This window comes from Jatropha curcas, chromosome 7 (assembly GCF_041381405.1).
Source record: "Jatropha curcas cultivar XTBG-Jc1 chromosome 7, XTBG_Jcur_1.0, whole genome shotgun sequence".
Classification (NCBI taxonomy): domain Eukaryota; kingdom Viridiplantae; phylum Streptophyta; class Magnoliopsida; order Malpighiales; family Euphorbiaceae; genus Jatropha; species Jatropha curcas.
In genome coordinates, this window is record NC_143157.1 from 20900656 (window position 1) to 20915568 (window position 14913).

At 29.4% G+C, this 14913-nt stretch overlaps 1 protein-coding gene across 1 annotated transcript; it reads left to right on the forward strand.

Moving 5' to 3' along the window:
• The first annotated feature begins 5826 nt into the window (after window positions 1–5826).
• On the forward strand, window positions 5827–7526 carry LOC105635716 (RNA-binding (RRM/RBD/RNP motifs) family protein). The gene is made up of 4 exons (XM_012218801.4): window positions 5827–6097; window positions 6261–6472; window positions 6812–6986; window positions 7088–7526. The coding sequence occupies exons 1-4, from the start codon at window positions 6064–6066 to the stop codon at window positions 7255–7257; spliced, it is 591 nt and encodes a 196-aa protein (XP_012074191.1). The 5' UTR covers window positions 5827–6063; the 3' UTR covers window positions 7258–7526.
• The last annotated feature ends 7387 nt before the right edge of the window (window positions 7527–14913 follow it).

A 14913-nucleotide genomic window follows, 5' to 3' on the forward strand; every position in this document is an offset into this window, starting at 1 on the left:
ATGAATAGATAGCAGAACAAGCGGTGGAGCTTATTCATCAAAAGTATTTACAACCATCGGTTCAGATTGTTTTCCCTTGGATCACTGCATTTCAAATCATCGTTTTTATTTCAAGATAATGGAGGAGCTTAGTTTGAAAGAGGAGATTAGAAGAAAGAGGTTTATTTCAATCCTTTGGTTATACCTAACATTACAAGAAAGAGAAGTCGGTAGGTGGAATACAATTAATGGAAGCTAACATGGGAATTTTAGTCCAATTCCATGTCAACAACGGGTTAGATGGTAAAAAGTCCAGCAATTTGTCGCCAAGTCAGTTGCCACGTTATAAAAATTGGGTCTTACAAGTGCATAATCATTTTTTCGATTTGTCATATCATCCGAAGACACTTAATTACAAAGTTTTACAAATTTAAACACTCATTTATTACAGTTTTCTGTTGAGACACCAAAATAGAAAAAATGTGAAAATTTAGACACCAAAAATAACACATTAGGAACTTTTTGAGATCTCTTTATAGCAAAAATTCATATATTTATTTTAGTTACATTTTCACCTAATATTAAGAAAATTCATGAAATAGAAGTGAGTATTGGATTGATATATATCATACCAATTTCGCTAAATACATAAGTTTATCCTATATTTTTAATTAAAAAAATTATGGTAGCCTTAACTTTTATTTGGATTTATTAAATATTTTAACTTATAAAATTTTATGGATTAATACTAATTGAATAGTTGAAAATTATAAAAGTTATTTTTGCAAATGTTATATTTACTACATATCAAATCAATATTTTCATATAAAAATAAAAAAGTCCGAAAAAATTATTAGTTAACATGAATAAATATACACTATTATTAAAATTTGTAAATTTAGGAGCCATAATAAATCCCTCGCAAAATTTGGAGTGCTATAAGATTTTTGTGAAAAATATAATAGGGAATTTATTTATTTGGCTTATTAATTAATTTAATCCATGCATTTATTTAAAGGAATTATATTTTAAGAGTTTTAAAATAAAAAATCTTATCACCTCACGCAACCATAAATGTACCAGTTAGTGCATGTAATCTGATTTGAGAGAAGGCAATTTAACTTGAAATGAATCCGCAATCATCCCAACATTTTTCTTTGATCTTGTTCGGATCCTGATATATAATATATTTGAATTAAATATTAAATATTATAGTTTTAATAAAAATATTCTTAAATTACGTCTAAAAAAATTTATATTTGTAACTCATATTTTATTTTTTAACAAAGAAATTTACATTTTATAATGATATATTGAAATTTAAAAGATAAAATAAAATAATCCCGTGGGAACCTACTTGCCCTGACCCGGGTACATTATATTTAATGCAAGTGTCTTGATTACTATTTAACGAAATGTTATCTTTACCATCTGAAGTGTTATATTTAAAAAGTGCTGCACTTACCCATGTCCTTAAGTCAGACAAAGACCATTCTTACTATTCTCCTATGACTATTCTGCAAATTTGAGATAAAAAAATAATTAATTTCGTATTTTTTACAGATAAATTACAATTAATAACTCATGAATTTACCGTTTTTGGTTATTATTATGGTCATTTAAATAATTGAAATAGTTCTTTATTTGAGCAGTGCTTGCAAAAGCCACAAGGAGATTAATATGGAGAAATAATTGTAAATCCAAAATTTAGAGAGCTGGAGTATTTTTTATTATTATTTATAGCCATTAATGCCCCAAGTTGAAGGGACGAGACATGATAGGTTGAAGAGTAAGACTGAGAAACAACTGTCAAACAGCAAAACTCTGATCAGCATTAATAATCAGATAAATAATTTTTGTTTTAACTATATGTTAATTTTAGCTTTTCACTTTTTGTACAAAATATTATCAATTTTTATTTATTTTAATCTTTTATTTTTATTTTGATACTGGATTTATTATAAATTTATTTAATCACATATTGTGCACATTCTTTAATTATGAAAACAGTCATCCCAGCATTGCGCAAGCACCCACGCCTAATAATGAACTATTGAAGATAAATTATTTTCCTCCTATATTCAAATAAAAATATTCACTTGTTTTCCCTCTATTTTTTTAAATTTTTTGTCATTATATTTCCTCTTTATTCCAAAGATGGTATGGAACTTCCATACTCGAAAGCTCTTATGGAACATGTTCAATTATATGAAAATGAAATGTAATATGATAATTTAATGTTTGGCATATTATAAACCAAAATAAGATATACCGGAGAAGATCCATAGTTTTATTTGAGTGAAAGATAGATCTATTTAATATAATCACGTTTAATGAATGAATAAGTCAAGATCCAACCTATAAAAATATTTCAAAACGAAAAATATAAAAGATCCTAAAAAAGTAGAACACTTGAACACTTTTAAATTACTCACCCGCCTTCTTTTTTATATATCATCAATTGATGCTATTTTAGTGGTGGTTCTTAATATCAGCAAATTCTCTAAAACGGCAGCGGACAAAGAGCATCACTTCGAATTAAAAGTTGATGCCGAAGCTTCTAAGAAAAACTTAAAAATTTATAAAAAAAATAAATAAAAAATAAAATGTTGGACAAAGAGAACACATCGAGCTTTCTCTTTGTTTCAACTTTCATATATATATATATATATATATATATATGTGTGTGTGTGTGGGGATATATCATCATAAAAAATGCCCATGCAAGGTCTATTTCCAGGTTTTTATTAAATATAATTCCATTTTTTAATTATTGACCAAACAGATTGCATATATTACCGTAACCACAAAAATTTATTAGTTTGCTCCAATATTTCAAAATAAAATATATCACAAAAGAAACTTTTTGAGACCTTCCTACAATAAAGATTCATATATTTATTTTAATTATATTTTCACCTAATGTGTTAGAAAAATAATAGAAGCGAGTATTTAAATGATATATCATATTAATTTCACCAGATACATAAATTCATAATGTACTTTTAATTAAAAAAAGAAGAATATTTATGGTAAATTTAAGTTTTATTTTGATTCACTAAATGCTTTTAACTTATAAAATTATGTCAATTGAATAATTATTGAATAGTTGAAAAATGTAAAATTTATTATTGCAAAAGTTTATTTATTACATATCAAATCAATATTTGCATATAAAAAAAAAATCCTAAGAACTATTTTTAACTATAGGAAGTATAATAAGTCCCTCACAAAATTTGGAATGATAAACGATTTTTTGAGAAAAATATAATATAAGAGTGGATTTATTTATTTGGCTATTAATTTTTGCATTAATTAGTGCATTTATACAAATGAATTAAATTTAAGAGTTTTAAAATAAAAAATCTTATCACCTCACATAACCTCACAAAACCATAAATGTACAAGTTACTGGGCGTAATCCGATTTTAGGGATGGCATTTTAATTTGAAACCAATCCGCAATGATTCAAATATTTTTCTCTCATCTTCTCCCGAGCCCCATATATAATATTTAATGTATTTGAATTAAATATTTAAATATTATAGTTTTAATAAAAATAATATTAAAACTATGTTTAAAATTTATATTTGCAACTCATACTTTATTTTTTTTTAACAAAGAAATTTACACTTTATAATGACATATTGAAATTGAAAAAATAAATTTACACTTTATAATGACATATTGAAATTGAAAAAATAAAATAATCTCAATTCTCCATAACTGTTATCCCATTTTAAACATTCACTATTTATCCCGATCACATTGCGCCTTGCATTTTCTTTTTTCTGATTATGACGAATTTATGATCATAATTTATAGCATATAATATGAATACTTATTCACACCATCCACGTGTAAGAAAATTAATTCATTTATCTAATCAAAACAAATACATATCCCATCTTCTTACTTGAAGCCCAAATCTAAGCCCAGTCCACTCAGCAAATAGCTCTCTTTCCCTTAAAACATTCATATGCTTGTACATATTTCTCACACTCCAAACAAATTGCGGTCTCTAGATATACGTAAAATCAATCATTCAATTACTTCATAAAATTTAAAAATAAAAAATAAAAAAATATTAAGAGATAGATTTCGTGGCAGTAAAAATATATACTCCCTCTAACCTTTATTTCAAGTGAAAGAGATTTTTCGGACCCGAATTTTAATTTTCATTTTTCACCGTAAACTAAATAACTGGAAAAATGTTTATAATATTTAACTTCCTTATAGATAGAGGCATAATGCCCTAAGATTTGGAACATATAATTGAAGTGACTTACAAATCATTTCAATGATGGAAGAGAAATTAAATATCTCAGAATTACAAATTCAAAATCTTAACTTCTAATTGAATGTTATAACCCAAATATTAAAATTTTACTTTTCAACCGTTAGCTAAATAAATGGTATATGCCCATTAAAAGATAGTTAAACTAGAGTGTATATCAAGAATATTAAGCTGAGAACTCGGAATTCCCTGAGTTGGCAGTAATAATAATAATAGGGATTTTATGGTAATTGAAGTATTAATTTCAGAAGTCAATCTAGAATTTTATAAAAGGGATTTTGTTTACTCGATAATTAGCTAGATAAATTAATTATACTGTGATAAAGTGAGAATGTGAGAGGTTATGCTTGAAGGATATTTATATATCAAGTAAAGCTAATCAAGTAAAGAAGTGTTTTTAATTATTAGATCTTATTTATTTCATAGCTGAATAAGGAAACTCAATTATTTTGAGAAGTAAGAATGATGATATTTAAAGCATGTGTTGAGGATATTTGAAGTTTTGAAATGTTGATTCAAAATGGATATAATTACATGAATGAAGGAAAGGAGAACTGAATTGCTTGATTGCCCGATATATGGGCTATATGAAATAATTAATGAGTATAATTAATTATTAATACTTGAGCAGATAGATATTTCTATTTTCAGGGAAGGTGCCGCCAAATTTTCGATAAGATTTAGATTAATCATAGCAGTTAAGTTGATAGATAAATATATATTAGATTAATTCTTTAATTCCTTATCAGAGTGAACCATTGTCTAATTCCATATTTTCTTTCATATTTGTAATTTATCTAGATCGTCTGAGTTCATTCACTGCTCCTGCTAGCCATAATCAAAATTAAAGCTTGCTCTTTATCTTATCATTGTGAGTATTAATAAATAACGCATACCATCGTTTGCATATATACAACACTATTTTACATTATATATATAATACTCGGTCTTTATTCTTTTAATCCTATATTATTGAAATATAATATCTTATATTATTATCCACCCTATGATGTTGTGCCTTGTGCAATTAAGGCATTTGTGTCATCAATTATCATGGAATTTAGTAGTATGCAAATCAAGACACCTGTGGATTTTATTTTTCACTATAACTATGCAAGGACCAGTTAGTCCATATTATGAATAGTTTGAATTATTTTTATTTTTAGGCCCGAGCTATGAGTTGTTTGGAATATTGAAATTAGGTCAGATGTATGAATTGACTATATGATTTAAAATAAAGTAACATGGACTTATTAATCCGAACATCACTTTAATAAAATTGAATTTGTTCAAATTAGATTTATTACGGATTTCAAAGGCCTCAAGTTTATCAAGGTTCTAACGCCGGTCCGGCCTATGTCTCGTACCGTGAAAATTTTCTAATTTTTCAAATAGAAAATTGATTACTAATGTTTATAAATAAACATCACGTGACCACAGTATAATATTTAAATATAATCTATGTTAGCACCGGATATGCTCTACCACTAACGTTAGTGTGCTTTTAGAATTGACGACATTAATTTTATATGCGGTGGCATTACTTTAGAGGCTGTTATACTCGATCAATTCCAACTTGAGTCGGTGAACCAAATGCTCGAAAATAAATAAACCACATCACCGTAGATTGTATCTGTTGATGGTCATAACCGGCCCAGGCTTTCTGGAGTACGTTAGCAGGTCTGTTTGCTGTCTCTCCCTTTCGCGGGGGAATAGAACTTGTTTTCTACGAGGCCTTTTTCAGTCGGACTTCCTTCATTCCGCGTCCGATCCTTAGTTCAGCGACCATGTCTGGAAACGCTAGTTCGACGGTTTACATAGGTGAGTTCTCTATTTTGTTAATTGTAAAACAGGATCTCTATTATATTTTTGTTTCGCTGTAAAATACTAGGAGAATCAGCTAATCTTGATAGGGTTTATTGTTGATTTTGGTTAATTTATTCATTCCGGGTGCCGATTTATTCGATCGCTATTTTTTCTGTAGGTAATTTGGACGAGAGAGTGACCGATAGGGTTTTATATGATATTTTAATTCAAGCCGGGCGGGTGGTGGATTTATACATTCCGAAAGATAAGGAAACTGATAAATCCAAAGGGTATGCTTTTGCAGAATATGAAACTGAGGAGATTGCAGAGTATGCTGTAAAGCTTTTCACGGGCCTTGTGGTTCTTTATAATCGGACTTTGAAATTTGCGGTGTGTTATTTGATGTCTTTGTCTTGTTTCTTTCTTTTAATGAAATTTTGGTTAGGTCCGTAAAGTAATCGTGCTTTGGTCCTTTATTTAATATCGAAAAAACTGTCTCTGTTGTAGACTGTCTTGTTGTTATACATGCCTCTTTTATGTTTTGGTGCATAATTGCAGTTCTTGTCGTCAATTGTAGAAGTTGAACTCTTGTTATATTTAATTATGGTGCCTTGTTAAAATGTGAAGTCAATTGTCCAAAAGGGATAGATAATTTGCAAGGGCTACCAATGACTAATGTCATATTATAGCTTTGGTTTATTGAGGATTGACACATTTTTGGTTGAACAGATTTCTGGGCAAGATAGACCTTCTCAAAGTCTTCAAAATGGACCTATAACCGCATTAAATAACAAGCCAAGGCCACACCCTTCTTTTCCCACAAACAATGTAGATATCTCTCATCAATCTATGAGGTTGTCTGCAACTTGCAGGGTTTCGGCTTACCCTCACAATTATTCCCAAGGTAATGGGCTTTTCCACACTTTCATCCTTTAATTTTTCCTTAAAAAATATTAAAGGTAGTTTATTTAGTCTCATTCCTGAGCAATGTTTTCTTTGATTCAGTGCCAGTTTCCCATGGTGTAACATACCATCATAATGGATATGGGTCTCAATTCAATGGCATCAATTATGATAGTGGTCGAAGAGTTGTTGGGTCCCCTTTTGATACCGTTAGCCGTTTTAGGTCACGTCGCTATGATTCGAGTAACCATGCATCATACCCCTCTTATTGATAGCATGTGATATTTTAGAGATTGAAACTCATCTGTGATTATGAAATTCTTGCTTCTGTGTAATCAGTCAGTCTGGCAACTTAAGTAATCTACTTGTGAATATGTGCAACATTAGTCAAAGATGCTATATTATTCTGTCTAGATGCCTTAGACAGGAGGAGGGCCAGTTCGTTATTGCTCTTCTTAATTTGTTGTTGTTGTAGTCTATTTGGCAATGCATTTGAACTTAAATGGCATGAACTATGAAATCTCAGTGCACAGTTTTTCTAGTGGTTTCTACTTAACTTCTCAGGTACATTGTAGGAATTGTTTCTTATTCTTCTTCTCTTTCCCTTAATTGAGTATGTTGTTTTGAGTGTTCCAATATCATAAAAGAAGACAAATGAATGCTGAATGGATGTGTAATTTTATGCAGTCTGCCTCTACAAGAAAAGAGGACAAAGGGAAGGTATTAAAAACACTTGATTTCAAGTTCATATACTAATGCTATTTACAATTTTCTATGAATGCTAATTTTGGCATCAATCGGAGATGTTGCTTTGCATGATTTATTGTATTTCACCTGCTTAAACCTTCAGTTGAAAGTGTCATACCTGTCATCTTTCAGACCTCATTAGCAATTATTATGCTAAATGCTTTGAATGAAATATAGACGAGATTTCCTCTTTCTAATATGTATTCCAATGCTGTCGAAGAGGGGTTGGTTTATAATATCCTTCTTCAGTTTGATTTCTGTTTTATGTTTAAAAATGGATACAAAGTGAGTTATCTCATTGATACTTTATTTTTTTGTTATTGATTTTTTGGACCTAATTTTTTTGCTGATCTGGGGGTACTATGTGAATTTGACTGCCTATTGGTAAACGATCCATATGAGAACTGTTTTTGAGAGTAATTTTCCTTTCATAGGGCGCTCTCATGTTCATCTCTTTTTGTTGTTCATAAAGCTTGTGGTCACTCAACTAGTTTTGTGGTCATTGTAGAAGTTCTTGAACTTGTTTGACTTGTTGTAGAGGAATTGATTTATTCAAAAGAGAGGTGGTTTTCTGTGGTTGAGATCCTCTCAATCCTTAACATGATTCATCCTGTTCAATTCATATCATTAAATTTAAGTATAGTTGGAGTATAATTGCATAAAAATAACCACCCACCCCTTGAAAATTGAATAGGAGTTTTAATTGCAAAAGTTCTTAACTGCTAATATTGATTTCAGCAGTGTAGGTTCGTCTTATTGTAACTTGCCAACTGGGGAAACATGAGAGGATTATTGTATATTTTTTTTTAGGGAGAATTACTATTTGGTTGTTGTGGTTTGATGAAATTGACTACTTTGTTGTTACCTTTTCAAAAATATACGAATGTGTCTAACCATCCAATATTTTGGTCCTTGCGTATAAATTTTATGCCTTTTGCTGTTAATTTTCGGTGGAAAGAGAAACACCCTTTTATACGTGTAACTTTTATTAAAAAAAGTTAATTTTTTACTTTTAGCATAAAGACAATAGAAGTAGGATACATGGTATTGTTGGTCTATTAAAAATAATGGCAAAATTATAAATTTGGATAGTTCAACAGAGGCTAACTTCAATGATGTTTTGATGTATTTTTTTGAAAAGCAAACTAGAGGTACTAATAGTAGTTTACCTTTTGGGGACCTTCTATTTATCTCTAGTGTTTTTGGTATGGAATACTTGGGATCTTTGATTTGAAAAGATTGTTTTCAATTCATCAAGTGGCATTGCATGTGAAGTTAGCTTATATAAACTATTATTTTTCCTAATAGTTCAGTCGGTCCTAAAGGGCTGGACACCACCTTGATATTAAAAAAAAAAGTTTATTTGATATATTGTGCTTTTGTTTAATTTTCTTGTATTTGAAGATATAGGTGGCAAAGTATAATTGAAAATTTCTTTAGGAATTATATGCATAAAAGATGGTTGAGAGAATGACTTTGTTATAACTGTTTTACATAAAAACGGAATTGCAGATTATGGTAGTAGTAAATGATTTAATTCAGTATTAACTCTTGGTCTATAGGTGTTGAATGCTGTCATTTTTAGCAACTCGAATCAGCTTAATTTATATTGTTGTTTCCTTTATTTTATATGATTTCTCATTTTAGCTATTTGTTTTTTGATGATAAACATTTTACTCCAATTCTCTTATTGGTGACGCATGTGGTGGAAGCGGGTCTTTTACTTGTTTCATCTGTTTGTTCATGTTTTCATTTCATTCATTTATTTTTATTGTCTCACTAGATGTGTAGCGCATAGAATGTGATGCACCATTTCTAAGTTTTAACCAGGTTTAACTAGGTACCAGGTAGATAGAGCCCTTGTCAAATTGGTTGCAACTGTTTGAGCTCGACTGTTCAACGCTAGTGTGTTGAAACTCTTTTAAGTTGTCTTCGTAGATATTTGTTTTTATTTGTCTAATTGAGAGAAATTTTCCTTAATTTTCCCATTTTTCAAATTAAATAGCAAAATGAACTTGAAATTTGTGGGTTGGGATGACATGCTCAGATGGTCTAGAGGTTAAACATGTGGCCGACTGTGTTGTGTGGCCAACTTAGAAGTTATTAGTTTTCACGTTTTAAAGGTTTCGTAAGAATATTTAGGCTAAATCATCAAAGATTAAGGGTAGTTTTATTTGTATTTTAAATTTAATATTTTTTCCTTGTATTTTGAACTTTAATTTTAATTACAATAGCACTGAAATTTCAAATTAAATTAAATTTAATGAATAAAATATTATTGTTTGGGATCTAGTTTAAAATCAGACTCCACCACCACTTTATATAAATAAATATAAATATTTATTTATATAAATATTAGAATAAAAAAATAATTTATTCATCTTAAAAATAAATTACTTATATTATTTATATGATATTTACAATAAGTATTGGTGTTCTAAAAATAAAATTACTGTGTAATGAATAAAATCTATTTTTATAACAGATTTATCTAAGTATAAACAAAATTCTATACTTAAAAATTGTCAATCAAAAATCTAAATTAATAGTTTATGCTTGGCTTTTTATGAATTTAAATTTTTAATTGATATGAGTTAAGGTGTTAAATAATGAATTTTTAGTTAATCTGACCATAAGAAAGAGTACAGGTCTGACGAAAATAATATTTTATTTATTAAATTAGATGTAATTTGAAATTAAGATATTATAATTAAAATTAAAATTCAGAGTATATAAGAAGAAAATTGAATTTTAATAAAAATTATTCATAAAGTTTGGGGTGTTTTTAATGATTTAACATATATATATAAATATATATATATATACATTTTAAAAGAAGACATGATCGCAGGTACTGTTTATACTGATTTACTTTAAGGGAGTTCGTCAATCATTTTAGTTTTAAAATTTTTCTTGTCAAATTGTTAAGTTTGAGCTGCTTTTAAATTTATGAGTTGGTTAATGAGTACAAGGTTCTTCTAAGTTTAGTAAATTCTATGATGTATTTGGAAAATTTTATTTTTTGGTATAAAATTGTTTTAAAAAATTTTTGTTTAGCTGTCCCTTAATTCTTTTGCTAAAATATGTTTATTTTATTCCTGCTATGAATTTAACTATAAAATCAAGAGTGCCGAAATGATAATGGTAAAAAGAGTATCAAGACTGCCACAAAGAAAAAGGGAAATCCGGAAACATTTATATCTTGATGGTCTAATACTAATCCCACAGAAACTACAATTCTTGCGAAGTAGACAATTTTTATTTTACTCACCCGGAAAAAGACAACGTTTCTTCAATCCTTATTAGAATAGATTGTGTAATTATTTACAAACTAGATCATTTTATATTATTTATCAGCATTAACTGTAATTGTTAATGTTGTGATTACAGGGGAGGACTGACTTTTAAACTGACCAGCTAACACAATTGAATTGGCTGATGAAAAGGGTTCCTTTGGGTTTGGAGAGGTCGATTAGCTGGCAAGTGGCAACTTCTCATACTATAATATTATTGAATAATTTCAAAATTTCCAAGTCCTTGAATTGTAAAATTTTATTACGGCAAAGTAAAATTTGAAATAGTAAATAAAATTCATCTCTTCTTCCTTTAGAGAAGAGTAACACATTCTTCACTCTTGTAGCAATTAGGAAACTTTTATTATAAAAAAACAGCATTCATAGACATTTTAGGGTGTGTTCAATAATATTATTTTGCAATGCAATGGAAGCGACCTAATAGATTGTTTAAGATTTAGTTAGATGTAATTTCAATTTAAAATTTTAACAATAAAATTTTAAAATATATTGTTTTGAAATTAAAAATTTTTAAATAGTTAAATACATAATTTGTTTGTTACTTTTACACAAAAACAAAAAAAGAAAAAGAAAATATTCATTTCATTCTAAAAAAAAGGGGAGAAATCGTGGGGAAGGAGAAATGCAGTCCAATAAGGCCATGTAGAAATGTTTTTTTGAAGTCCCTGTACTTTAATTTCGTCTGATATTCAGTTATTTTGTTTGATTTTAATTAATTTGACCGTTAAGTCAATTTTAAAAGAAAATGACTTAAATAACCTTACAACTTTTGTCTCTCTTCTATTCACTTTCCTTCGCCAAATCTTGATTAAAATTCATCAAATTTCTCTCAATTTTGCCCTCAGGTCATGGCAAACTTGGTCTGCACCACAAGCGATTCAATCTCGATTTGAATTTATAATTATAGGTACTCATTTTCTTTTCAATTTAGTGTTTTTTGGAGAAGTGCGATATTCTGTGCATTTAAAAGTGAATGTTTTCTTAATAGAGATCAGTTTCAGTAAGATCAAAATCCGTTATTTCACTAAGTAAAGACTAGTGCAAGGCCCAACTGTAGTATCTTGAAATTGAACCACATTGGGGAGATTAGACAAACAAAACTCTTTCCTGTTTCTGCAGTCTGTTGAGCCGGGAAGAAAAAAGTTCAATTATAAATTCACCATAGGCTTGAAAAAAGGTCTGGGTAACTGATCATGCTGGAGAGTTTGACATGTCAATGACATTAGAGAGGCTAAAGAAAGAGTCTTTTTAGATCAGTGATTTTGTTGGAAATATGGTTGAGGTTTGTTACTTGTTGGAGATGGAGGTTATTGTAAAGTTCTGTTTTCTTTAGTTGGTAGCCCTTAGAAGGTTCAATTTCAGTTGATGGTGTTTAAAGTAAAGATTGAATTGCATGGGGAGGTGTGCCTAGATGACGATTGTTGAATTGATTCGGGATTCACGAGACAAATTGAACAAGGAAGAAGACAGGTGAATGAGTGAGAAAGGAAACCAGAAGAAGATATGGGTCTCAAGGATACTTTTAAGTATGAATTTTTACTCGCTATCGTATGACCTTCATTATTGCACTGACTTAACGGGCAAAACACATAAAATCGGATGGAACGAGTGAATGTTATGTAATTTGATATTTACATAGATAAAATATTAATTTTTCCTTTTAAGTATATTTCCTCCGTCTCATAACTGTTGTCCTACGTGTAGATTAAGAAAATACAATTAATATAATTAGATTATAATTTTCACTAATCAAACATTTTTGAATTCGAGAGGGGAATTTGACCCTGTATATATTGTTAAGCCGTATATGCATTTATATCACTTGGCTATGCGTTGATGTATATCAAACATTTGATTAAATAGAGTTTTATTTTTGAAACATTAAATGTTGATATTTTAATTTTAATTATATCAAAATTTTAATTAATGATAATGTAGTAGTTTGACTATTCTATTTGTTGAAAAATAAAAACACATATTAAATAAGAATAAAATAATAAATCTTCAATGTTATTTACTTATAAAAAAATAGGATAATAATTTGGGGGATGAAAAAGAAAAGTAAGATAAGGATTATGGGAGGGAAGTATTATTTGGATATTTATCATTTTTTCAATAAATTATAATTAGTCAATTAACAATTTGGCTACCATAAAATTAGGTTCGATTATGGTCCCGTTTTAAACCTGACAAACTAAAATTATAACTAAATCATGGATTTTTGGTTTGAAACTATAATTAAGTGGACGCCCGTGCATTGCGGGGATTGCTTTACCACACTTTGGTATTTATTTAGACAATCATTCCAAGCAAAAAAAAGATTCAAATAATTTGTCTAGTCAACTACACTTTTTATATATTTTATCAAGCTCCCAATTTAATTTTTATTGAGATTTTTTATAAGATCATTAAATTTTATTATTCTTTTTTTAGTTATAAATCAATTACCAAAATAAAACAAGCATAACTTATCAAATAAATATTGAGGTAGGCACAATTAATAAATAAAAACTTATATAACATAATTATCAAATGAAAATTGAGACATACTGAAGTACTGTCAATGACAACTGAGACTAGACAAACATAACTATCTAACAAAATTTGTAAATTAGTTTTTATTCCCTCTATTCTGTTACATAGAAAAAGTTTCTAATTATGATTTTTTTAATAGAGAAATTTATTTTATTTTGAAATTTTGGAATGAATGTCAAATGAAAAAGTCTATAATACCCTTAATCTATCCCTTTTTTTTGACATTTAATATTGCTCATTTTATTATTAAGAGAAGAAACGAGCAATACAAGTGGGAACAATATCCCAAGTTCGAAAACAAGCTCCACAAGGAACTGATTTAGCCAATACATAAGCTATATCATTAGCTTGTCTTCTAATCCAAGCCAAAGTGACATTAGGCAATTGGACTAATAGTAGCTTACATTCAGAAATAACAACTCCAAACTCGGACCAATCTTGGACAGAATTCCTCATAGCACAGTAAACTTGCAAACAATCGGTCTCAATCTGAATCTTCAAGTTGGAGTAGCCCGACAGCAACCAAGACAACACTGTTCTTAGCGCCTGAGCTTCTGCTACTGCTGGAGAAGAACAACCTTGCAATGAAGACGTTGCTGCTGATACAAATCCGCTATTGCAATTTGAAATTATAGCAGCAACGGCTCCATGTCCTACAGAGGAGAGAAGGGTTGCATCAAAATTGATTTTAAAAGTGCCAACAGGTGGCGAAAACCATTGGCTACCTGCAGGATCACCTGTACCTGTACCCGAACCGGGCGACTTTCGCTGGGCTTTCTTCCAAGATGTGAGCATACTTTTAGCTCGAGTAACCACTTGATAGGGTCCTTCTTCCACTTGATTCCATTTTAGCTCATTACTGCTTAACCAAACACTCCATAGTCCCATAACAAAATTCTCAAAAAATGCATTCTCCCACACCTTATGTAAATGTTCCAACAGTTGTAAGAAAGTTGAAAAATTCCCAATAGTAAGTTGAATACCAAAAAGCTGCCAACAAAAGCTTACTCTTGGACACTCAACAAGAGCACGGACTAACGTTTCAGTAGTACCATAGTAATCGCATCCTGTATCAAGCTCCAGTCCCATTCTTGCCAAAGTTGCTTTAACTAGCAGAATGTCTCGACAACATCTCCAGAGAAAATGCCTCACTTTCGGCGGAATTTTCATTGACCAAAGAGCTTTCCAAAAACTCGATCTCCAAGCATCTTCAATATCCACATATAGAGATGCTACTATTCTGTGTCCCGATTTCATAGAGTATATCCCTGAGTCTGTCCAATGCCATATAAGGATGTCGTCCTGAACATTTGTAGCTAAAGGAATAGAAGT

Bases quoted from the DNA above. Each gene is read 5' to 3' on its own strand.
- LOC105635716 (XM_012218801.4), top strand. From the start codon at position 6,064: ATGTCTGGAAACGCTAGTTCGACGGTTTACATAG. The intron at 6,098-6,260 runs GTGAGTTCTCTA...TTTTTTCTGTAG, and splicing joins TAGTTCGACGGTTTACATAG to GTAATTTGGACGAGAGAGTG. The intron at 6,987-7,087 runs GTAATGGGCTTT...TCTTTGATTCAG, and splicing joins CCCTCACAATTATTCCCAAG to TGCCAGTTTCCCATGGTGTA.